The 21,436-nt window shown below is 52.3% G+C and overlaps 5 protein-coding genes and 2 non-coding genes across 7 annotated transcripts; 3 read left to right on the forward strand and 4 right to left on the reverse strand.

Moving 5' to 3' along the window:
* Positions 1-64: 64 nt before the first annotated feature.
* Positions 65-137, forward strand: NCU15104. Its single transcript has one exon. It is a non-coding gene; the product is annotated as a tRNA-Val (tRNA).
* Positions 138-410: 273 nt separating this feature from the next.
* On the forward strand, positions 411-2,222 carry NCU01190 (DUF410 domain-containing protein). The gene is made up of 2 exons (XM_956463.2): positions 411-1,160; positions 1,270-2,222. The coding sequence occupies exons 1-2, from the start codon at positions 802-804 to the stop codon at positions 1,940-1,942; spliced, it is 1,032 nt and encodes a 343-aa protein (XP_961556.1). The 5' UTR covers positions 411-801; the 3' UTR covers positions 1,943-2,222.
* Positions 2,049-3,594, reverse strand: NCU01191 (hypothetical protein). The gene is made up of 2 exons (XM_956464.2): positions 2,436-3,594; positions 2,049-2,362 (listed from the first exon to the last, which is right to left on the reverse strand). Exons 1-2 carry the CDS (start codon positions 3,199-3,201, stop codon positions 2,262-2,264), a joined length of 867 nt encoding a protein of 288 aa, XP_961557.1. The 5' UTR covers positions 3,202-3,594; the 3' UTR covers positions 2,049-2,261.
* Positions 3,595-3,801: 207 nt separating this feature from the next.
* On the forward strand, positions 3,802-7,706 carry pold-1 (DNA polymerase Delta-1). Its single transcript, XM_956465.2, has 3 exons — positions 3,802-4,793; positions 4,847-6,651; positions 6,716-7,706. The coding sequence occupies exons 1-3, from the start codon at positions 4,026-4,028 to the stop codon at positions 7,455-7,457; spliced, it is 3,315 nt and encodes a 1,104-aa protein (XP_961558.1). The 5' UTR covers positions 3,802-4,025; the 3' UTR covers positions 7,458-7,706.
* A 36-nt stretch (positions 7,707-7,742) lies between these two features.
* Positions 7,743-13,102, reverse strand: NCU01193 (hypothetical protein). Its single transcript, XM_956466.3, has 6 exons — positions 11,867-13,102; positions 11,696-11,812; positions 11,054-11,621; positions 10,644-10,981; positions 10,393-10,582; positions 7,743-10,301 (listed from the first exon to the last, which is right to left on the reverse strand). Exons 1-6 carry the CDS (start codon positions 12,522-12,524, stop codon positions 8,075-8,077), a joined length of 4,098 nt encoding a protein of 1,365 aa, XP_961559.3. The 5' UTR covers positions 12,525-13,102; the 3' UTR covers positions 7,743-8,074.
* Positions 13,103-13,761: 659 nt separating this feature from the next.
* Positions 13,762-14,523, reverse strand: NCU14072. The gene is made up of 2 exons (XR_897943.1): positions 14,372-14,523; positions 13,762-14,311 (listed from the first exon to the last, which is right to left on the reverse strand). It is a non-coding gene; the product is annotated as a ncrg1 (non-coding RNA).
* Positions 14,524-17,469: 2,946 nt separating this feature from the next.
* Positions 17,470-19,703, reverse strand: am (amination-deficient). The gene is made up of 3 exons (XM_956468.3): positions 19,214-19,703; positions 18,872-19,147; positions 17,470-18,810 (listed from the first exon to the last, which is right to left on the reverse strand). The coding sequence occupies exons 1-3, from the start codon at positions 19,257-19,259 to the stop codon at positions 17,768-17,770; spliced, it is 1,365 nt and encodes a 454-aa protein (XP_961561.1). The 5' UTR covers positions 19,260-19,703; the 3' UTR covers positions 17,470-17,767.
* Positions 19,704-21,436: the final 1,733 nt, after the last annotated feature.

Genomic DNA, 21,436 nt, shown 5'->3' on the forward strand with positions numbered 1-21,436 from the left:
CCTTGAGATGGACCATGGTCATTATAAGCAGCCGAACAGAACGGAATTAACAGCAATAGTCGGAGCTCGAATAGTGTAGTGGTTATCACGTTCGCCTCACACGCGAAAGGTCCCAGGTTCGAAACCTGGTTCGAGCAACGTTTTTGATTCTTTTTTGATCTAATTTCTAATTCGGCTGTCGAGCTTATGCCGCTTCGGAAAGCGCAATGAACAAAGGAACGAGGTCGGAATAGGGGGGAAGTGGAGTTCCAGATGCGCTCACCTTTTTGGGCTGTTCTTGTGTAGGTAGGTACCATAGGGTAGTACTTAGTGTATGACCGTTGAGGGCTCTTGCCTGCCGGGCAAAAACCCCACCTCTAAGACCTGTCCCACTTCCGACATCATCCTTTTTGTTCCATCTTTCCATGCGGGGCGGGCGCACTCACGCAAGAGCTATGATGCTTGTCAGTGGGGTTTTGACGCTGTGAGCTGTCTGTCCCGTCCCGTCTCTCGGATTTGGCGAATTCCAACCATCCTCCGATTCCATCAGGCAGGCGACCCCCCGATACTGTAAATCACCATCAGCTGCCGACGAATCGCGCAGATATCTCGACGTTTTGATTCGCATCTGTATATTAACGGTCTAGTTGCGAGCAATCAGCGGTATAACTCCAACATCGCTTGGGCCGATATCCCCGATAGGAACCGATTACGTACAGCATCAGGGGCAGTTGTCACGAACTTCACGTCGCCAACCAAATCACCCGAACCATACAACAACAACAACATATTTGCGCCATCATACCCGCAACAGCAACAGCCATGGCCTCAAAACAAGACGCCAAGATCCAAAAGATCATTGCGCGACTACAAAAGCGCATCGCCGAGGGCCAGTTTGAGGAGCAGTACGAGGCCGGGCAGGAGACGAGGTTGGTTGCGGCGCGGTACACAAAAGCGGAGAATTGGCCGGCCGCCATCGACATTCTGTCCAGCGTGTCGCAGGCGCTGCTGAAGGCCGGAGCGGGCGGCGCCGGTGGCGATCTCGCCATCTTGCTGGTGGACGTTTACAAGCAAGGCAAAGTCAAGCCGGATGCGGCGTCGCGCGGGCGGCTGTTGACGTGTTTGAGGCTGTTTGAGTTTGAAGAGCCGACCAGGAAGAAGTTTGTGAAGGAGGTTTTTGAGTAAGTCTTCTTTCTTCCATCTGTAACGCGGGTTTGCACAGAAAGGAGGACAAGATATAACGAAAATTGAAAAAAGCAAGAAGAGGTACTAAATCTTTCATTTGAACAGCTGGTCACGAAAGTTTGGCGACTACCCTGCCGGCGACCCGGAGCTGCACCACGTTGTCGGCACCCTAGCCGCCGAGAAGCACGAGACGGATGAGGCCGAGAAGCATTTGGTTCTAGGCACCAAAGAGTCGGCCGAAGTGCTGACGCGCATGGAGTACGAGTGGTACAAGGACAGCGAGCAACCGCACACGGCCGCCCTCTTCGCCGCCCGCGCCATCCTGCCGTATCTGCTGCTGGCTAATGTCCGCGCGGCCAACACGTCATACCGCGCTTTTGTCTCGGCACTCACGGCCGAAAACTCGTCGCTCGGCGTGCAAAACGTGGAGAGTTCCCAGGGTAGTGATATCCGCATCTTCCCGAGCTTGCCGCTGCTGAATCTCTTGGGACTGTTGCTGCTGGCGGTGCAGAAGGGAACCCCGGATCTGTTCAGGCAGTTGAAGACGAAATATGCGAGCAATCTTGCCGAGCTGGGGGGAGCGTGGGACGGCGCGCTGGAGATGATTGCCGAGATGTACTTTGGTATTCAAAGGCCACGGCAGTCTAACCCATTGCTGGATATGATGGGTAGCTTGTTCGGCGGCGGCGGTGGCGGTGGTGGTGGTGCGGGTGCTGCTGGTGGCAGGCCGCCAGTGAGGAGGGTCGAGGCGGCGCCTACTGCTGAGGGACTGGACTGAGAAGAAAAGAAATGGTGAAGAGGGATGGGTTTCAGTAAAGAAAGGCACAGACGTATGCTTTTCTTCTCGCTTTGTGCTCTGCTCATAGTCTACTAGGATCCTGTTAAAGGTGAAAATGGTAATCATAGGGGGGTATACGCTGGTTATGCTAAGATAATACAACAATCCAGAGGGGGAAAGAAACCCAAGTAGTAACTGGAAAAAAGAACTCGGAGAAGGAACCAGACCCAACTACCAACCAGCCTCGTTACCATGAATGCAATCCAGTCGTGTCAACAAATGCGTGCCGCTCGTCACTCAATCATCCCTCCCCAATCAGTCAGTGCAAATGAAGTACCTCCTCCCTCTCAAACATCCAATTATCTTCCGATAACGCCGCGACCTTGGCTTTCAAGCTCGCCTTGACTGCCTCCAGGAGATCTACATTCAGTCGTCAGCCGTCTTCCTCACATGTAGCGCCCATGGCGGCGCAACTGAAGCTTGAAAAACATACCTTCGGTATCCATCCCACCTCCTCCTCCCCCACCAGCACCTTCTCCTCCCCCTCCCCCTCCTCCAGCCCCCTCTGGCCCAACATCCCCCCTCCCCTCTGCCTCGTGCTCCGTCAACCACTCCCTCACCGCGTCCGCCAACCTCTCCCTTTCCTTCTCCTGCTCTATTCGGGCCTCCATGATCGTTTCCATCTCCTCGTCGTAGGGCGGCGTGGGAGGGTCGTGGCCCAAGTCGATTTCTCCAGTTTCTTTGTCGCGAACGACTATTTCGAGGTTGGGGTCTGTGAGGGCGTCGGTCAAGGGTGGGGATTCTTGTGAAGAGGTCATTTTGGTGTCTTCTTCGTGGTGTTGTGGTACTGGTTGTTGGTATTGTTGACTGAGAAGATCTTGGGGGTAGGGGTAGGAGTAGTCGGAGTAGGAAGAAGGTGGTTGGGTGAGGTAAGAAGCTTGTTGGTGAGGTAAGTGTGACTGAAAGTTGCTCTGGTGGATCTGAGAGTGAGATGTCTGAGAGGTCTGAGACTGAAAGGATTGTTGGGATGGAAAGTGTCCTTGAGACTGAGTACTATCTGGAGCAGCAGTGGGTTGTCGGGATGCCTGAGCTGGTTGTGATTGTGGCTGCTGTTGGAACAGGTTGCGGCGGACTGATGCTCCGACTCTTGCTCCCGCTCCCGCTCCTGCTCCGGCGGAGGAAAGTCCGGTGTGTGAAGGAGGCGCGATTCGCGAGGGAGCAGCGGGTTTGAAGTTGGGCCCGGGACGACGGTCGGCCATTTCTGTGGATGTTGTCTCTTGGTCTTGAGGTTGTAGTAGATGCGTTGGTTGGTATGACTTTTGGGTTCGGCAGTTCAGTCAAGTTAAACGGTGGATGTTATTGAGGTAGACTTCATCTATTCGAGGGAGCGACACTTTACAGACTTTGTTGCCTGACCTTCCAAGGGAGAATCACAAGTGATGTAAGGTTATGCAATTACTTGGTGAAAGTTGTAAGTGGTATGAGAGAAGACGCGGGGCATACTCCGGTCGCCGCACCGCGAGAGACGTGAAGTGAAGGATGACAGGGTTAGGGTCTGACGCGAGCTCACGTGCTTCGATTGAAGCAACCGGGCGGCATCATCCAGTTCTCTAGTTGCCATTTGCAAGCTCGAGGATGTGTTTGAAGTTGTTCGAATGGGCTACTAATACCGATACAGTCACTCGGGTTCGTCGATAGAAAGACGTTGTCCGCAAACGGTGCTTTGACTAGGTGGTACTAATGCAAGAGGTACCTCGTCCTATCTGCAGGGGTTAAAGAGGTGCAGTTACAGGTAATTAACGGCGCGATGTAAAAGTGGGTGCTTGTCACGTAACAAAGACGTTCGTCGCGTAGTATAGTCGCGGTTCCCATTTCATCCCATTTACAATTCACATTCTCCGTCCCCTCACTCCAACCAGACGTATTCTCTTTGGCTGTATCATTGCTCTTCTTTTTGTTCTTCGCCAAAGACGACACTGAATTTTTCAAAAGACAACAACCCCATGTCCTGAAAGACGTCCATCTTTGTGGATCCTATCCTAGCCGACCTCTACCACAGGCACTCAACTTCCAAAGAGCCAGAATGGCGCCCTCAGCGTTGCCCCAGAAGCGCGCGTTTGGCGAGGCGTCAAGCGCCCGCAGCAACATTCACAATCTTCCCGCCGCTTCATCAGATTCAGCCAAGAAAAGACGCCTCGACGATGTCCTTCCCTCTTCCCGCTTCCGAACTTTCAAGAATGACGGCAAGGGCAGGATACCCTCTACCCAACCCAAGAGCGCCTTCGAGAGCGAGGTGCTTGAGCGTATGAGCCAGGATATTTCCGATCTGAAACAGAATAACTCGGAAAAGGATCAAGCTTGGGAACGCCCGCCACTACCAGCGACCTACAACCCAGCTACAGACAGTCTCTGCTTCCAGTCCATTGAGGCTGAAGAGGGATTCCTCCACGGCGGCCAAGCGACCATTAAGCTGTTTGGTGTTACCGAGAATGGAAACTCGGTCCTCCTCCATGTCAAAGACTTCAAACACTACCTCTACGTTCAAGCCCCTGTATCGTTTGGTCCCGATGATTGTCCCAAGTACAGAGCATTCCTCGAAACGCAGCTCGCCATGCCCACACCGGCCATCCATTCGGTCACCCTGACGATGCGCGAGAACATGTACGGCTTCCAAGGCAACACACAAAACCCTTATATCAAGGTCACCGTCAACGACCCCAAATTTCTTCCCAGAGTTCGAAGATTGATCGAAACGAACAAAGCCAACTGGAAGGGCATGTGGAAGAGCGATGGGTCTATCATGACCTTTGATGATATCCAGTATTTGCTTCGGTTCATGGTTGACTGCTCGGTATGTCGCCTCTTCACACTACCCCCAAGATTCCCTAAGCTAACAAACGCCAGATTGCTGGTATGTCTTGGGTGGAGGCTCCCGCAGGCAGCTATCAGCTTGTCAACGATAAACATTCCAACTGTCAGATCGAAGCCGAGATGAGCTACCGGGACCTAATAGCACACAAGCCCGTTGGCGAATGGTCCAAGATGGCACCTCTTCGAATTCTCTCCTTCGATATCGAGTGCGCTGGCCGCAAGGGCATCTTTCCCGAACCGCAACACGACTCCGTCATTCAGATCGCAAACATTGTCACAAAGTACGGAGAGAAGAAGCCATTTGTCCGTAATGTGTTCTGTCTTGACACCACTAGCCCCATCGTGGCTACTCAAATTCTTTCTTTTGACAGGGAAGAGGACATGCTCCGCGAGTGGCGCAACTTCCTGGAACAGGTCGATCCGGATATCATCATCGGTTACAACATCGCCAACTTCGATTTCCCCTACCTTCTCGACCGAGCTAAACATCTCAAAGTCAAGGATTTCGACTTTTGGTCTCGTACCAGGGTGAGATCTGTCGCAAAGGAGACAAATTTCTCTAGCAAGCAGATGGGCAACCGTGACACCAAGGCTACAAATACCAACGGACGGCTTCAGCTCGACATGCTTCAACTCGTACAACGCGACTACCAGTTGAGGAGTTACACCCTTAATTCTGTCTGCTCGCACTTCTTAGGGGAGCAAAAAGAAGACGTTCATCATTCCATGATCACAGAATTGTTCGAAGGCACACCAGAATCCAGGCGACGTCTTGCACTTTATTGCTTGAAGGACGCCTACTTGCCGCAAAGGCTGATGGACAAGCTGTCATGTTTAGAAAACTACACGGAAATGGCAAGAGTCACGGGTGTGCCGTTCAACTTCCTCTTGGCCAGAGGTCAGCAAGTCAAGTTCTTGAGTCAGCTTTTCCGCAAGGCTTTGGAGCAGAAGCTGGTCATTCCCAACCTACGTCCCGAGTCCTCGGAAGAGCAGTACGAAGGTGCTACTGTCATTGAGCCTACAAGAGGCTATTACGATGTGCCAATTGCGACTCTCGATTTTGCTTCACTGTATCCCAGTATCATGCAGGCGCACAACCTTTGCTACACAACACTCATCAAGAAGCGGGACATCGAGAGATGGGATTTGAAGAAGGACGAGGACTACATTGTTACTCCGAACGGAGACATGTTTGTGACGACTAAGCAGAGGAAGGGTCTTTTGGCACAGATTCTGGAGGAGTTGCTCTCTGCCAGAAAGCAAGCGAAGCGCGAGTTGGCCGTAGAGAAGGACCCATTCAAGAAGGCTGTGCTGAACGGTCGTCAGTTGGCTTTGAAGGTCAGCGCCAACTCCGTCTACGGTTTGACGGGAGCCACAAACGGCAAGCTTCCTTGCTTGGAGATCGCCAGTAGTGTCACCAGTTTCGGTCGTCAAATGATCGAAAGGACCAAAAAGGAGGTGGAGGAGCGGTATACCATTGCCAATGGCTACTCTCACGACGCTCAGGTCATCTACGGTGATACCGATTCCGTCATGGTCAAGTTTGGAACCAAGGATCTTGCTGAGGCCATGAAGCTCGGCCAAGATGCCTCCGAGTATGTCTCGGGCAAGTTCATCAAGCCCATCAAGTTGGAGTTCGAAAAGGTTTATTTCCCGTACCTCCTCATCAACAAGAAGCGTTATGCGGGTCTGTACTGGACCAAGCCTGAGAAGTACGATAAGATGGACACCAAGGGTATCGAGACGGTTCGTCGTGACAACTGCTTGCTAGTTCAGACAGTTATCGAGAAGGTTCTTAGGATGATCCTTATCGACCAAGACGTCCCTGGAGCCCAAGCGTAAGAGTTTGCCAAATTTATCCCTTTTGCCATTGCCAACATCGCGCTAACTTACTACCCCCAGATATGTCAAAGACACCATCGCCGACCTCCTGCAAAACAAGATCGACATGTCTAAGCTAGTCATCACCAAGGCCCTGACCAAAGAGAACTACGATGCCAAGCAAGCCCACGTCGAGCTCGCGCAGCGCATGAAGAAGCGCGATGCCGGTTCTGCCCCGGGGCTCGGCGACCGCGTCGCCTACGTCATGGTAAAAGGCGCCACGGGCTCCAAGAACTTTGAACGCTCCGAGGACCCCATCTACGTGCTCGAGCACAACGTGCCCATCGACACCAAGTACTATCTGGACAACCAGCTAGCCAAGCCTTTGGGCCGCATCTTCGAGCCTATCCTGGGCGAGACCAAAGCCAAGTCGCTGTTGCACGGCGACCACACCCGCGTCGTCTCAGTCGCCGCCCCGACCGTCGGGGGACTCATGAAGTTCGCCAAGAAGACGCAGACCTGCATGGGCTGCAAGAAGCCGCTGACGGGCAAAGAGGAGAGCCAGGGCGCTGTCTGTGCGGATGATGCTCCGAGAGTGGGTGAGCTGTACAAAAAGACGCTCGATAGGGTGTCGGATCTGGAGGTCAGATTCGGCAGGCTCTGGACCCAGTGTCAGAGGTGTCAGGGGTCGATGCACTGCGAGGTTATCTGCAGTAGCAAGGACTGTCCGATTTTCTACATGCGGATGAAGGCTAAGAAGGATCTGGAAGATGCGAATAAGGAGTTGCAGAGGTTTGATTTCGATGCGGCTGCTATGTGGTGAAAAGGATATGTGGTGAAAAGGGTAGGTATGGGTTTATAAGGTTTGGGATGGGATGATTGAGTATGCGGCCAACATGTATTACGAAGGATGGGATAAGTAACGGCTGTCTAAACGAAATGTAAAGGTATCGTACTGGTATATTGAGGCGTTTTGGTATGGAGATTGTTGTCGTGGAGTTTTGGCGATCGGAGGTATTTGCTATCTAGATTATAGGAGAAAATGACGTGTGAACCTGTTCGGAAAAATATCACACGTATTCATCATTGATCTGCGTCGGAACAGAAACGAGTTAGAGGGGAGTGGTATTGGAGTTATTATCGTGGATTGCCGATCACTCTTGTGCCGATATGAATCTCCGGGCCTGCCAGAGTATTTTGCTCAGTGTCTATGTACGCCCTCCTCTACTCGTCATGGTATCAACCAGATTCCCAATTTATAATTTCCTTTGAATTTTTCACAAGAGAAAACCAAAACCAATCCAAGCACCAGACGCTGTACCGGTAAAAAAGAGAAAAGCATAGTGAAATATCCAACTTTTGTCCAAGATAATAGTATCCATGGCTCCAAAATTATCATCAAGGTCCGTGGTCGTCACCCTTGTCTCTTTATCATGGCTCTCAATGGAGCAACTCCCCAGAATCTACCATGGCTTTGAACTCATCCTGTGGCTCCACAAACTTGTACGTCTCCCCTCTGCACACCCTATCCACCTCCTCCCTCACAAACGGATAGACATCCTTCCAAGCATTCCGCCCCATCCACACATCCAGGTGTCCATACCCAGGCACAACGCGCCTCTTGTAGCTTGTGTCGTCCATGCCAAAAGTATCACACAAGATCTCGTATGTGCGCTCGGTCGACTCTGGTGATAGCACGGCTTGGTCGCGGCCGACGAACAGCAGGAATGGGATGCCCTTGAGCCGTCGGATGTTCTCGGGCGTGTCGAGGCGCTGGCACAGGGGCTCGTTGGCCATGACGTGGCCCTCGGCACCCTGCTTCATCAGCAGGTGGAGCAGCTTCATGTTGACGCCGCCGAAGAAGCGGTCGATCTGCCGGTGCGTGGCCTCGTTCAGGTTGCTGTGGTTCCAGCACCGGCCGAACACCAGACTGGTGCGATGACAGGCCGCGTTGTTACAGATTTCCTTGCGTGGTTGAGGGTAAAGACGCAGCAGCTGGTTGAGAGCTTGCTGGACGTAACTGTCGTCGCGACTGGTGCTACAGCTGAACCAGTTACCGGCGAGGGCCTTGTAGATCTTGTCATAGGGGCCGGTGGTGGCCTTGATCAGGTTCATGGTTTGCCAGATGGGGTTCATGAAGACTTGGGAGCAGGAGACACCCAGGAACCAGTCGGTTGGGATCGTGCCGTCGAGCATACCGGTAGAGAGGGCGACGCTGCCCATGCAGTGGGCGATGGTGTAGATCTTTTCCTTCCCGTAGTGCTCTCGGATGTACTGCATGCATGCCTTGATGTCAAGACGGGCATCATAGGTCGTCCAGTTGTGCTCTGCAACCATGAGCTGTCCGATACGATGAACTGTGATGAACACGCGATAACCGGCACGTCTGAAGTAGTTGACGGCGTTGTACCGGATGGTAGGAAGAGCAAAAATATGGTGATCAACTGCCGCGCCCGGAACCATGAAGAGGTTCTTGATGTTCTTCTTGTCGTTATCAGGATAGTGAGTTGGCTCCCACATATGCAAACGAGTGCAGACTCCATCGTCGGCATAGATGGCAAAGGATTTTGTTGGTGCTGTGTTGTTGACGTAGCCGGTGGGCATCATGCTTGGGTACTCGAGCGGAGTCAACGGCGCCATGAAGAGGGAGAGCGACTTGCGGGTGAAGAAAGTGAGGAAACTGGCGGCACTGGCTACCTTTTTCAAGAGGTTGCTGCCTGTTGGAGTCATAGTCATGATCTCGGAGAGAAAGTGCTTTGGCTGGATGTTCATGATGCCCTTGGCGAGCACCTTGCCCCTCCTCCAAGCATTTTCATCGTCAAGATTGCTGCACATTCCATCCACATGCTCGCTGACGGTCACATAGAGTGTGCTAGTCGAGCGCCAAAACTGCAGAGGGTCTAGCGCAACAGACGAATCGACAACCTTGTAACCATGAAAGTGCAGCCTCCTGCCATCGACGCCGGTCATATCAAAATCATACGTCAAGTTCCGGGTACCAGGCGCCTTGTCATCAATGATGAACAAATTAAATTCGCCTCTCCGAACCATGAACGGTGAGCCGGGAATTGCGGGGCACACAAAGGTTCCCGTGAGCATGGCCCGATGCTGGGCATGTGAAAGGGTCCTAAAGGTGTCGAAAGCCTGCACACTGAGGAAGAAGCGAGCGCTTTCGCAGCGCGATTTGGCGGTCCGGTAGGCAAGCTCGTATGTAGACCGTTCATCCGTTTTCATGGTGGGATCATGGTGGATGAAGCCAGACATGACCTCAGTGAAACCCATGCCGCTCGAGCAAAGTTCCTTGGCCATTTGAATGGCTCGGGTTGCGTAGCCGAGACTGTGCCCTTCTTCCATGGCTTCAATCTTTGAGACAGTCCTCACTGGCAAATGCTGCTTGGGCTTATGTTGTGGCTCACCAAACAGATCAAGGATGCCGTTCTCCTCCTCGCTGATGTGCAAACCCTGGCGTTGACAGTAGGCTTCAACAGACCGCTCCGCTAGGGCAGCAATGGTGGCGAAAGGATTGGTACCCAGAGCGGTGGGGATCACCGCGGCGTCTGTAACGATGAGGCCATCGTGGGTCTCACTTCCGAGTCCCGTGAATACCTCACCCACATGATTGGTGACACCGGTCCGACCCGTATTGTCTCGGGCCATACAAGCTCCGCTACAAGTTTTGAGATTTGTGTTAGTCCAACCATACGTGCCGCAGTATACTACTTATACGAAAGTTTGGTGGTGTGGAAGGAGTAACATACCCGATCGGATGGACTGTTATTTGCTGGTTACCCATCATAGCGTCGAAGGGGCTCTTGACATAGGTACCGCCAACAGCCTGCGTCGCTTGGGCCAAAAGGTTATTGAGCTTCTTGACGTGATCACTTCGACCAACGCCAAGGAACTCGAGAACTGGCTTATCATCCTGCAAAGTCAACATGGCCTGGTTACCTGTGAGGGTGTTAGTTTTGCCATCATTGGACTTTGCTCAAGCTTTATTTGGCCTGCTTACTGTCATGAGACATAATGAGATAAACCTGTGTCCTCTCAATGGCACCCTTTTTGAAGTAAGGACCTAAGAACCGGCTACCGTAACGAGCCAGAGCAGAGTGTGCTTTGTCAAGGACAGTCAGGTTCTTGGGCTCTTCACTTCCCGGCATCAAGTCTAGCATTGCTTGCAGGAAATGGGCGAGGGCGTGAGGAACCGAGCCCTCTTCAATGACGAATCCGTCCAGAGGGTTCTCTAGGTTATGCCTGCAGTCAATGACACTGGTAATGCAAGGCCCAATGGGGTTATATGGCGAAGGGTGTGCCCGACCGATGCCGTTCACCGTCTCGTCGGTGTTGTAGCTTGTAGTGGAAGGTCAGCTTAAACCCGCTTCAGACAAATTTCCAAACAATTTCAAAAAGATCAAAACTCACCCAAACGCCAGTATGTCTCCATTACCGCTCATGTTCTGGCCGACCAAGTTGCTCATCTCAAGTCCCATCGCTTTGCTTCTGAGCAGGATCTCAGGGGTTGCAAGGGCGCCAGCGCCCAGGAAGACTGCTTTTCGCGCCCGAACCCACATCAAATCACCGTGAAGGTTTGCTCTGAAGTGGCCACGGTTGCGGCCATGCCAGGCAAAGTAGACAAGGTAGCCGTCATCGTTGCCATTTTCGTCCTTGGCCTTTTCGACGTATCGCACCTCGCACTCGCAGAACAGTTCAGCACCCCAGTTCCAGGCATCAGCCAGATATGTAACCAGCGTGGTCGTTTTTGAGCCGTCGTTGACGCCAGTAGCGTCCTGGCCGGTCAAAGCTGATGCTGACATCTCAACACCACAGCTGTTTGGGCCGTTTTGGAAGCGTGTTGTCTGCTTGACCTTCCTCCACTTGTCACCATAGCCCATATACCGGGCTTGCCGCTTGAGGAGTTTGGCCTTGGGAAGCTCAGGCCAGTCATCAGGGTACTCTGCCGGTTCGAGCACTTTCTCTACCTTCTCATAGTCTATGCCGAAGATTAGTATCCATCTTGTATACCACCTGTGCTCCGCAGGGCATGTGAGAGGATGTTCAACTTACACTTGTCCAAAGAGTCTACTTTGTTTCGTATCTCGGGAGGCCAAGCCTTCATGGCCAAGGTACCTTTATCGGCCTCCATGAAGACATTAGCGTTCATGAGACTTGTTCCACCAAGGCCTAGGAATACATGTTAGCTGACTCTACATCAAGCTTCTGCACGGGTATTCATACCATTAGCCACAACGGCATTTTGTCCCTTTCCGAAGATCAAGTGATACATGCCAGTGGGATCACCTGTCTCGACGGGTATGCCATCCAAAGATCCCGGTGCGAAAGTACCGGAGGTATGGAGTTCCTTAAAGGCATCCGCGGCACCAGTAGGGTACTCGCCAGGCCACTTCTCTCGGCCACGCTCAAGAACACACACCGATGAGCCTGTGCGAGCCATGCGTGACGCCGCAACACCACCACCATAGCCGGATCCGATAACCACAACATCGTAGGCAACCTGTATAAGTTCGACAGGCTTCGAGATTCTCGGAAACGCTTGACGGTCTTGGTCGGCCACATAGCTGCGCACCTTGGTGTTGGCTCGAGCGCGAGGACCCCCAGGTTGGTGGTCATGGATTCCTTCCGTCGGAATCTGGTGAGACTCTTGTTTGGACCGAGGGTAATCTTGAGGATGTTGCTTGGGGCTCCTACGGGGAGTGGGGGGGAAGTCGGACGTGGGTGACTCGGTAAAGGAGGCGTCTGAGTCGCCGTTCGTATGTGTAGAGCCGACGAAGAGGCCAGCGGTGTCGGTTTTCACTCCAAGTTGGTGACCACTACAAGCCGGGGTCGGTGGAGGTGACGGAGCCCCGTTTGACTGGTGAGCTGATAGCCTATCCATCTTTTCAGTCCGGAGGATATCAATCTGTTCAAACCAAGTCTCCTGATAAAAGGGCTTGAGCTGAGGATGTCAATGAAGAGGCCGTTGTTGCCAACACAATGGGTATAAGGTGGTTATGTATCTTGTGGACCACAAATGGTAAAGAGAAAAGGAATGAAATAACTCTAACTAAAATCAACGCAACACTGATAATGAAATTCGAGATTGGATGGGGAGCTGAGGAGAGATTTCGACGCTGTTGACAGAGCGGATGGGAGACGTCAGGCTGATATATCTGGTGGCCAGAACGACCTTATGTTCTGCCCTAGTCCTTGGTATCCTAACTTTCTGATGGAGACGCCATAACGTGGCACTGGTCTAGCCCGACAGGGCAAAGGAGCAATAAGAGTTGCTCGAGAAGCTCCATGGAAGTGTGGGTGGAAAGTGTATAGACTTGTACATCGGTAGTGTATTACCTTACCTTACTTACTCCGTGAGGTATAAGCTGAGGAGGATGAGGGCTGTGCACTGCGTCGGTCTGTATCCGTTCCGGTAGAAGATCTGATACTTTCGTGTGGAGAAAGACGAAAACGGTTACCCGGCTCTGCGCTCATGGCTCAGTATCGGTATCGTGAAGGCGCAGTGTCAGCTCCGTCTTAATTTGAACCTTGCTCCCTGGTTCCCCGAGGCTGCGCGGAACCAAAATACATTATAGCGGAAAATGCAAATCACCATTGGCCGAGGTCCGTACTCCGTACCCAGTGACGACAATGGAGGGTTGCAAGGGGTATGTACGCCGAGTGCATTGCTAGCGTCTGGATATCCACCGAATTGTGCAATGGGACGGCATGGCACCACCATATATGAGAAAGCTCGAGTCAAAGATGCTGATTGTTGTCGACCATCAAGACGGTGTGGGTACACGAACTGCAAGCCTCATGTTTCCCGAAGGATGGGGAGGGGGCAGTTCGTGTGGAGTTGCAAGCCACGGTGATTCCTACAATGAGACAGGAAGCCTTGCCTCTTCTATGATTTTGACAGCCCAAAAGAAATAAAAATGAAAATAAAAGTTTTTAAAAACGATAAAGGGGGGAGATTTCTTCCGTAATGTTCAACGATGATTTCTCTTGACTATGCGTATCAAGTGGTGTCGTGGTTCGGAATAGATGAGCCGGCTACTCCCGTCATCTATCCCAACGATACAACTGACATGGCAGATTCATAGCCAAGCGAAGACTGAGCTGAATTCTTCAGGACCCATTGCGACTTATCCTTGCTGCTGTCCACGTCGATCAGCACCAGATCTTGCCTTTGCTTGGGAAACGTATCTGAAGCTCTTTCGGCCTGGAAATAATTGAGCTTTGCATGTGACTCTGAAGCCCCTGTCTTCCTGAGAATTTTGACGGCGTTGGCTGCCATTTAGGGTCGACCTTTCGATACGAGGATAGCGCCGCGAGGTTATTGTCGCAAAGGCAATTTGTGAGGGTGGATTGCAGCTCTGGTCATGGATGCAGTTCGTGTTGTCCGGAGAAGGGTCTCGAGCCCTGCACACAGCAATGAAGTTGCCATTGGACGTGTTTGGATCATCGAGTGGTTGATAGCCCCTCTCGCCCCTGCACTTCTTGGCTTGAAGATGCTATTGCCGATCTTATTGGCCTGGAAACGAAGCTAGCACCCCCGGTGGTGATAGGACGAGCCCAAAGCTACTGCCCGGAAGAGAGCTACGCACGAGTCTGACCTGCGAGAACTCTTCAGTTCTCAGTTCCATTTCCGTCTTTTCTCCTTCGTCAACTTGTTGTTGTCTGATACTGAACGTTGTTAGCAATGCGCGAGTACTCAGATGCAAGGTCGGTTTTTTTTTCCCCTACTGTACTAGATACTGGGTATCACGAACGGCCCCCATGTGGCCATTGCCATTGTCGTCATCTTTCATTCCGGCTTATTACGGTTCATGTCCGGGCTGAACGCCAGAACGCCAGAACGCCAGAACGGGGACGTTGACTGGATGCTCTCCACGATCCGATCACAATGTGGCTCAGCTTTCAGAGATAACGCGCGATATTTCCGAGAAAGGGGGACGTCAGAGAAAGAGGCACGGAAGGCAGTCATCGTCATGGAGAAACGAATGGGGATCGGTTCCCGGCGTAATCTTCAACCGGCCTGTTGCTCCTGCCGCTCTCCCGCATTTCGAGGTTGCATTCAGCCCTGAAGCAGGTGGGTGAGATGGATGATGTTCGTGCAGAGAAGGCCCTCACTCCGTTCTCGTGGCGGCCAGTCCGTGTGGTCGAAGAACGGGAAAGAACATCTGCCTGGTCACGAGTACGCTGTGCATGTACTGCACCCAGAGCAGTCAACAATGCGACAGCAGGTGGTGAGATGGCTCGACTCAGCGCTATATTATGTACGGTATCATGCCAGTTGCATGACACTTATCCGTCTGTGTTTCGGGAGTCGTTCATGATGACTGATCCAATCTGGGTATAAGCACCCATGGCAGCAGTGACGTTGATCTTTGTCGTTCCTTTCCCTCTTTTCTTCCCTTCTGGTAGCGCGAGTCTTTCCGAATCAGCGTGGGCTCTGTTAGTCAGCATCCACATGGCAAAGCTCGTTGGTGGTGAAACGATCCGTTGTCTCTACCTACCATGCTTACTCGGTAGGGCTGAGGCTGTGCTAGACGAGCTACGGACAACAAGTTCCCTTTTGATGTTTAGCCGAACGACAAGGGAACAAAGGTTGACAAGGGAACGCAAGGGTGGTACACTATAAATCTCAGCCGCCGAGTGCGAAGATTGTTCGGTCAAGACAGTCCGGTGCAACGTAGATGCCTTTCTGTACTTGCATTGGGTCTGAAGGACATTTCTAGCCCAGACGACCTGAGTATGATCAACAACCTCAACCGCGCCATGAATTGCTCTCTTTGAGGGGGAAATCTTGATGGAAAAAGAGGTTCTGTCCAGTCGCACAACGAAACAGGAGGCAACGAAGGGAACGAGAACCGGCCACTGCAGTTTTCACTCCTCGCCATCACGACGGTCTGGAAGCCAGTTTCTAGGCGCAGCCCCAAGAGGGAAGGTGCGACTCGACAGCCTTGCGATATAGAGGTAGAGGTAGTTACCAGCTGGACATCGTCGCTTCCATGCGATGGGACGGATCTGAGGAAGGGACAGCGTACCAACCGATTGGCATCTGCCGTGGTACGCACGTATTATGGTAGTAGGTACACAGTACACGCAGCCATAGGTAAGACTCCAATGCTTGATGTCCACTGCATCGAGCGAAATCGATCTGACCCTATAGTAGTCCTTTTATTAAAGGCATCGAAAAATTGATGACTGCCTTGAGCGCCAATCTAGCCGTCCCGTCTTCCCTATAAGGCATCAGCAATTCAATTGGAATCATCCATTGGATCTCAACTTCCAGTGACACCAACATCGCATCACACCGTACCTTGCTCTGTGAAATGTCAGTCCAAAAGTGCTGACATCCAAGAATATCGCTTTCGTGTTCCCCAGCAAGCAGGCTCCCTCGTGATGCCTGTGTTCTCATTCAAGTCCCAATTGCATGATTCCTTGTATCGTCCCGAGCCAGCTTGTCCCTCTCTACTTATCCAATTATTTGTTTTCTCTTTTTCTTTTTTTCTTCCCCTATCTGGTCCCAATTCGGACAAAACAAGTCATGGCAAGGTTGACCTCTGGTTACACCCGTTCTCGTTTCGTTTCGTAATTCCCTGTTTACTGGGTTCAAAGTGAATGAAGCCTCAAAGGTTTTGGTTCTTGGGTTATCAGGCACCTGATGAGACAGGAATGGAAAGAGTAGCACCAACACAAGGTGACACCAAGCTGTTCCCCGTGGGGAGGTGTGGTTGTGCCGTCCGAGGATTGGCGAATCTGGAAATGCGTGGCGAGATCATTTGTGCCAAGATATCGATATTGCTACGATGAAGAGTATGTTGAAGGAGGAAGGCATCGCCACCACAACATTGTTTCAACCCCCTGGACTTTTAAGTTCGGTGCTTCCCCAACTCCTTCACAGTGTTTTTTTTTGGATCATCATCACCCCTTTCGGTCTCAAGTTGTACAGAGGAAGCTGAACAAGGGCACGGGGATTAGGCAACCTCCTTGTTTGTCGCTAGTTGTTTACTCTTGCACCAACTCTTAAGACCGCGCTAAGTACAGGAAACTGTTAGTGTCCAATTAAGACCCTACCTCTCTCACTATCAATAGTCCAATGGGATCAGATACTCCAATACTCCAGCTCACCAGCTACGATACAGTGACGGAATGCGAGCCTCTTGTACATCCATACGCTGGAAAAGCTGTGATGAGTCGGCCCCCATCTCCGAAAGCCGCCGTATCGAATCGGAGAAAAACAGAGGAACAGAAAGACTCGACAAAAAGAGTGAAAGAAAAAAAACAAGAAAAACAAAGAGAGCATCGTCTCAAAGCACATGGGATCCATGTATGTACGGTGCCCGCGAGTGTGATCCAGCAACATCCTCGACCCTCGACATCAGACAGCGCACATCTCGAGTCATGCCAACGACGCCTGACTGCCGCTACTTACGTTCAGAATATCATCCGGATCAGATTTGCGGCCCATTTTTGTACAAAAAAGTACTTGACGATGTGTTGATAGTGATGAGTCAAAGTGAAGAGAGGTTGTCAGTAATCACAGAAACGGGCGACATCGGAATCTCTGAAACTCCAAAATTGGTTTCAATCTTCAACAAGAATGACATGATCAGGTGTTGTCTGCGGCGCAAGAGGTCATCGATGATTTATACGCAGTATTACCCTGATTTCTGCCAAAGCTGCGGGTACCAACATTTGACATGGCCTGGAAGAGGTTCGGGATTTTGTAACAGCCAAAGTTAGTTCTAAGTACAACAAACCCAATGGGGCGCAAAACAAGGAATTGGCAAAGCAGGCACACTTACATTTATTGACGTCCAATTTACACGCAACAGGGAATTGGGAGCACGCAGCCAAGTTTATATCACGGTCACTAGGAATGCGTTGCAAGAAAGTCAAGTCTTGTGTGAATCGACAGGTAGGATATGAATTCACCAATGGTATATGTACATGGAAAGTCATCAAACCCGCCTCCGTCTAAAATAGACTCAAACGCCAAAAGAACCCAAGCCTGCTCGGTAAGATAGCATGGCAAACCCCAACTCCGGCCCGTGATTTTCATTGCTCAGTTCCCATCATAAAGTTTTCCTTTTTTTCCCTTTCCATTCTCATTAAACGGTGAAATGACACCATTTAGTTCTTGGACCACCAGTCACCCTGGTCGTGCATGGCCTGGGCAACCTTGACGAAACCAGCAATGTTGGAGCCGGCAACAAGGGAAGGAAGCTCGCCCTCAGCAGCCTCGACGTAGGTCTTGGCAGTGTTGAGACCGTTGAAGAAGGCGTTCTTCATGATGTCCTTGAGCTTCTCGTCAACCTCAGCCTGAGTCCAGTTGAGGCGCTGGCTGTTCTGAGCCATCTCGAGACCGGAAACGGCAACACCACCACAGTTGGCGGCCTTGCCGGGGGCGTACCAGACGGCCTCGCCCTTCTTCTCCTTGCGGTTGTTCTCAAAGACCTCGATGGCCTCGAGAGTGCAGCCCATGTTGGAACCCTCAGCGACGAACTTGCAGCCGGCGGCAAGGAGACCCTCAGCCTCCTCCTTGGAGACCTCGTTCTGGGTAGCGCAAGGAAGAGCGATGTCAACCTTGCCGACGTGAAGCCAGGGGCGGGCACCCTCGATCCACTTGAGGTGGCCAGCGTGCTGGAAGCTGGTAAGGGACTGACGGGCCTCCTTGATGGCCATGACGGCGTTGATGTCCTCAACGGTGATGCCGGACTCGCCAGTGGCGACAAGGGCACCCTTGGAGTCGGAGAGGGAGACAACGGTGGCGCCTAGCTCAATGAGCTTGAGGGCGGCGTACTGGGCGACGTTGCCGGAACCGGAGAGGGCAACGCGCTTGCCAGCGTAGGAGCCGGCGCCAGAGTACTCGAGCATGTGGCCGACGTAGTAAACAAGACCGTAACCAGTGGCCTCAGGGCGAATGAGCGAACCACCCCAGGAGAGGCCCTTGCCAGTAAGGACACCCTCGAAACGGTTCGCGGCCTTGCGGTAGGCACCGAACATGTAACCGATCTCACGGCCACCAACACCGATATCACCAGCGGGAACATCGGTATCAGCACCAATGTGCTTGTGAAGCTCGGCCATGAAAGCGCAGCAGAAGCGACGGATCTCAGCGTCGCTCTTGCCCTTGGGGTCGAAGTCGGCACCACCCTTGCCACCACCCATGCTCACTAGAGACGCCGAGTCAGCAAATCTGATATTCTGGTTTTGTATATCCGTTCGGTCACTTACGGCCAGTAAGGGCATTCTTGAAGATCTGCTCGAAACCGAGGAACTTGAGAATGGAAAGGTTGACGGAGGGGTGGAGACGGAGACCACCCTTGTAGGGACCGAGGGCGGAGTTGAACTGGACACGGTAACCGCGGTTGACCTGGACGTTGCCGTTGTCGTCCTCCCAGACAACACGGAACTGAATGACACGCTCGGGGATGGAGGCAACGGTGAGGGCGGTGCGGTACTCGGGGTGCTTCTGGAAGAGGGAGGAGTTCTCGAGAGTGTAGGCCAACTCTGTGGTGAAAAATCAAGTCAGCTCTATGTCCGCGGCTAAACAGTTGGTTTTTCTCTCAGACGTACCCTTGTAGGCCTGCTCGAACTCGGGCTCAGAGGGAAGGTTAGACATTTTGAAGGTGGTGAAAGGGATAAAAATAAATTAGCGGGTTGGCCACCGGGTATCGATAAAGTTGTGCTTGGTGGGAGGGCAAGATGGATGAGCAAGAGAACAAAGACGAGAGAGGGCACAGCTTTCTTGAGGAGGGGAGGAAAAGACTTTATACAAGATAGAGCTGGGGCGACTGGGGGAAGGAAGCAGAGGTAACCTTGAAGGTTTGGGGAGGAGCCAGCGTGAAGGAGGGGACCTCGACTGGGCGAGACAAGACAGACGGAATGGAAGGGCCCACGGTCGGAGGTTCATTGCGAGGACGGGACGAAGCTACTACGCTTGTCCGTGACATCGGATCCTTGTTCCTGTCTCGATCCCCCCCTCGATCCCCTCGTCCCTAGTGCTTTCCCCGTCCTCCGAACATGGGAACGCCTGGAGGCGAGCATGAAACCACCACCACCTCGCCTGTACACTATTTTTTTTTTCCAGGCGGCATTCAAATCCCGCGTTGCAGCCCGCGAATAATCCCAGCCGCAGAATGCCATTGAGGAATGGGAGCGTGGGGCTCATGGGGGCACTCGGGGTGGTGGGGTTGAACCGGGATTACACCAGTAGTCCCTGTCAGTCTGTCACTGTCTACACTACTTGCTTGTATATACGTAGACGGGATGTGGTGCCGCCTGGTTCTGCAATATGTATCAGATGCATCCAAATGTCGCTCTCCAGATTGGCAGATGTGGCCTGAACCGGCAGTGCGGACTGCATAGCGACAAACGCGATACAATTCGTCGAGAAACTTTGTTCACCGGCAACGTTCTCGAGACAATATGCGTCATGTCTCGCGAGCGACGGAGACGCGCCTTTCTCCTGTGAAAATCTTTCCACCCTCCTTCTTTCCACATTCATCTGCACATGTACACGACTGCGTACATACGGCGTGGGATATCACAGCACAATGGAACAATTATTGACCAAGCACTTGGGTGGGAGGGTCGCGTAGAATTGCCCGCTCTTCTAGACTTAAAGGTGTGACGGGCTGTGTCAACGTCATTTCTCTTATCAAAGCTCCGAGGTCGGCTCTCTTTTCTGAGCTATCGATAGTAGAAATATCCCGCTTTTTATTAACACTAATTACTACTTAGCGTATAAGGTAGGCCACAGCGAGAACATGCCCGACGATGTTTCCAACTTGGAACGTAATTTGAACGTGCAATAGAGTCGTCACTGATCTATTCATCGTCAGCACTAGCCACTCCTGCCATGGCACAGGTTGTTCTGCCCGTGCGCAGAATTTTGCCAGTTGGGGCGAGAACTGAGCCCAGAAGTGAGACCCGTCCGTCCTGAATCAAGACATGGCAGGCCAAGACATGGCAGGCCGGGACTGCGCTTGCTGCGCAACCTCGGCGAGCTCCACGCAGGGCGCCACAGCCGCATACATGATGGATCGGCTGCTGTCTTATCGGCGCGTGTTTATTGGTCGCCTCGATGGTTTGGTAAAAAGCTTATGTGAACAAGTCGTGAGTGGTTTCGTTCTTCTGCTCCATTTGGTTTCGCATGGGTTGCACGCTCGACCAGCCCATCCTTTCTGAGGCAAAGATTGGACCACGGACCAATGCCAAGTTGCGCCAAACCCCAACTTCGCCCACTCATTGCCATCGCCGCTTCACAGTCGCTACCGCCGTCGAGCACTCCGACCTCGCAGGTCGCGTGTCGTGGCAGGCTGTTAGGTCAGCCATGCAACGCTGCGGCAGCATCAGGGTTTCATTGGAGGATAATGGGGTGAACGAGATACGATTTGTCCTTTTGCTAACGAATTGATACTTGTCATTGGACTGTTTGATCAGCTACCTGGGGAAGCCAGACCAGGTTGCAGTCCGAAACCGCCCTTGGAAGCAAGGCCCCTGCTTGCCATGCACTCGTCGCCGTTGTTGACTTGGTGTGAATGCATTCCCAAGTATACATCCTTGTCGCCAACCCCCACCTTCCCTCCTGGGATACACGATAACGATTCAGGCACGTGTCAGCGTCCCTGCAAACTGCAGCAATTGTTCAGCCTTGCAGGAGCTTATCAGTGGACGGAGGAGCAGTGAAAAAACAAAGTCAAAAGAAAAAAAAAAGAGAGAGAGAAAAGATAGAGAGATTGTGGTGTATCTCCGCCACTATCACGGGTCGCGGTCCGCTTCGGCGAGAACTAGATA

Source organism: Neurospora crassa, linkage group V, assembly GCF_000182925.2.
Source record: "Neurospora crassa OR74A linkage group V, whole genome shotgun sequence".
Taxonomy (NCBI): domain Eukaryota; kingdom Fungi; phylum Ascomycota; class Sordariomycetes; order Sordariales; family Sordariaceae; genus Neurospora; species Neurospora crassa.

Excerpts from the sequence above, each read along its gene's own strand:
- am (XM_956468.3), bottom strand. The coding sequence starts at position 19,259 with ATGTCTAACCTTCCCTCTGAGCCCGAGTTCGAGCAGGCCTACAAGG. Across the intron at positions 19,148-19,213 it reads GTTCGAGCAGGCCTACAAGG|AGTTGGCCTACACTCTCGAG; the intron begins GTACGTCTGAGA and ends TTTTCACCACAG. Across the intron at positions 18,811-18,871 it reads CAAGAATGCCCTTACTGGCC|TGAGCATGGGTGGTGGCAAG; the intron begins GTAAGTGACCGA and ends CGGCGTCTCTAG.
- NCU01193 (XM_956466.3), bottom strand. The coding sequence starts at position 12,524 with ATGGATAGGCTATCAGCTCACCAGTCAAACGGGGCTCCGTCACCTCCA. Across the intron at positions 10,583-10,643 it reads TCTCATTATGTCTCATGACA|GTAACCAGGCCATGTTGACT; the intron begins GTAAGCAGGCCA and ends ACACCCTCACAG. Across the intron at positions 10,302-10,392 it reads ATAACAGTCCATCCGATCGG|CGGAGCTTGTATGGCCCGAG; the intron begins GTATGTTACTCC and ends CAAAACTTGTAG.
- NCU01191 (XM_956464.2), bottom strand. The coding sequence starts at position 3,201 with ATGGCCGACCGTCGTCCCGGGCCCAACTTCAAACCCGCTGCTCCCTCG. Across the intron at positions 2,363-2,435 it reads AGGTGGGATGGATACCGAAG|ATCTCCTGGAGGCAGTCAAG; the intron begins GTATGTTTTTCA and ends GACTGAATGTAG.
- pold-1 (XM_956465.2), top strand. The coding sequence starts at position 4,026 with ATGGCGCCCTCAGCGTTGCCCCAGAAGCGCGCGTTTGGCGAGGCGTCA. Across the intron at positions 4,794-4,846 it reads GGTTCATGGTTGACTGCTCG|ATTGCTGGTATGTCTTGGGT; the intron begins GTATGTCGCCTC and ends AACAAACGCCAG. Across the intron at positions 6,652-6,715 it reads GACGTCCCTGGAGCCCAAGC|ATATGTCAAAGACACCATCG; the intron begins GTAAGAGTTTGC and ends TACTACCCCCAG.
- NCU01190 (XM_956463.2), top strand. The coding sequence starts at position 802 with ATGGCCTCAAAACAAGACGCCAAGATCCAAAAGATCATTGCGCGACTA. Across the intron at positions 1,161-1,269 it reads TTTGTGAAGGAGGTTTTTGA|CTGGTCACGAAAGTTTGGCG; the intron begins GTAAGTCTTCTT and ends TCATTTGAACAG.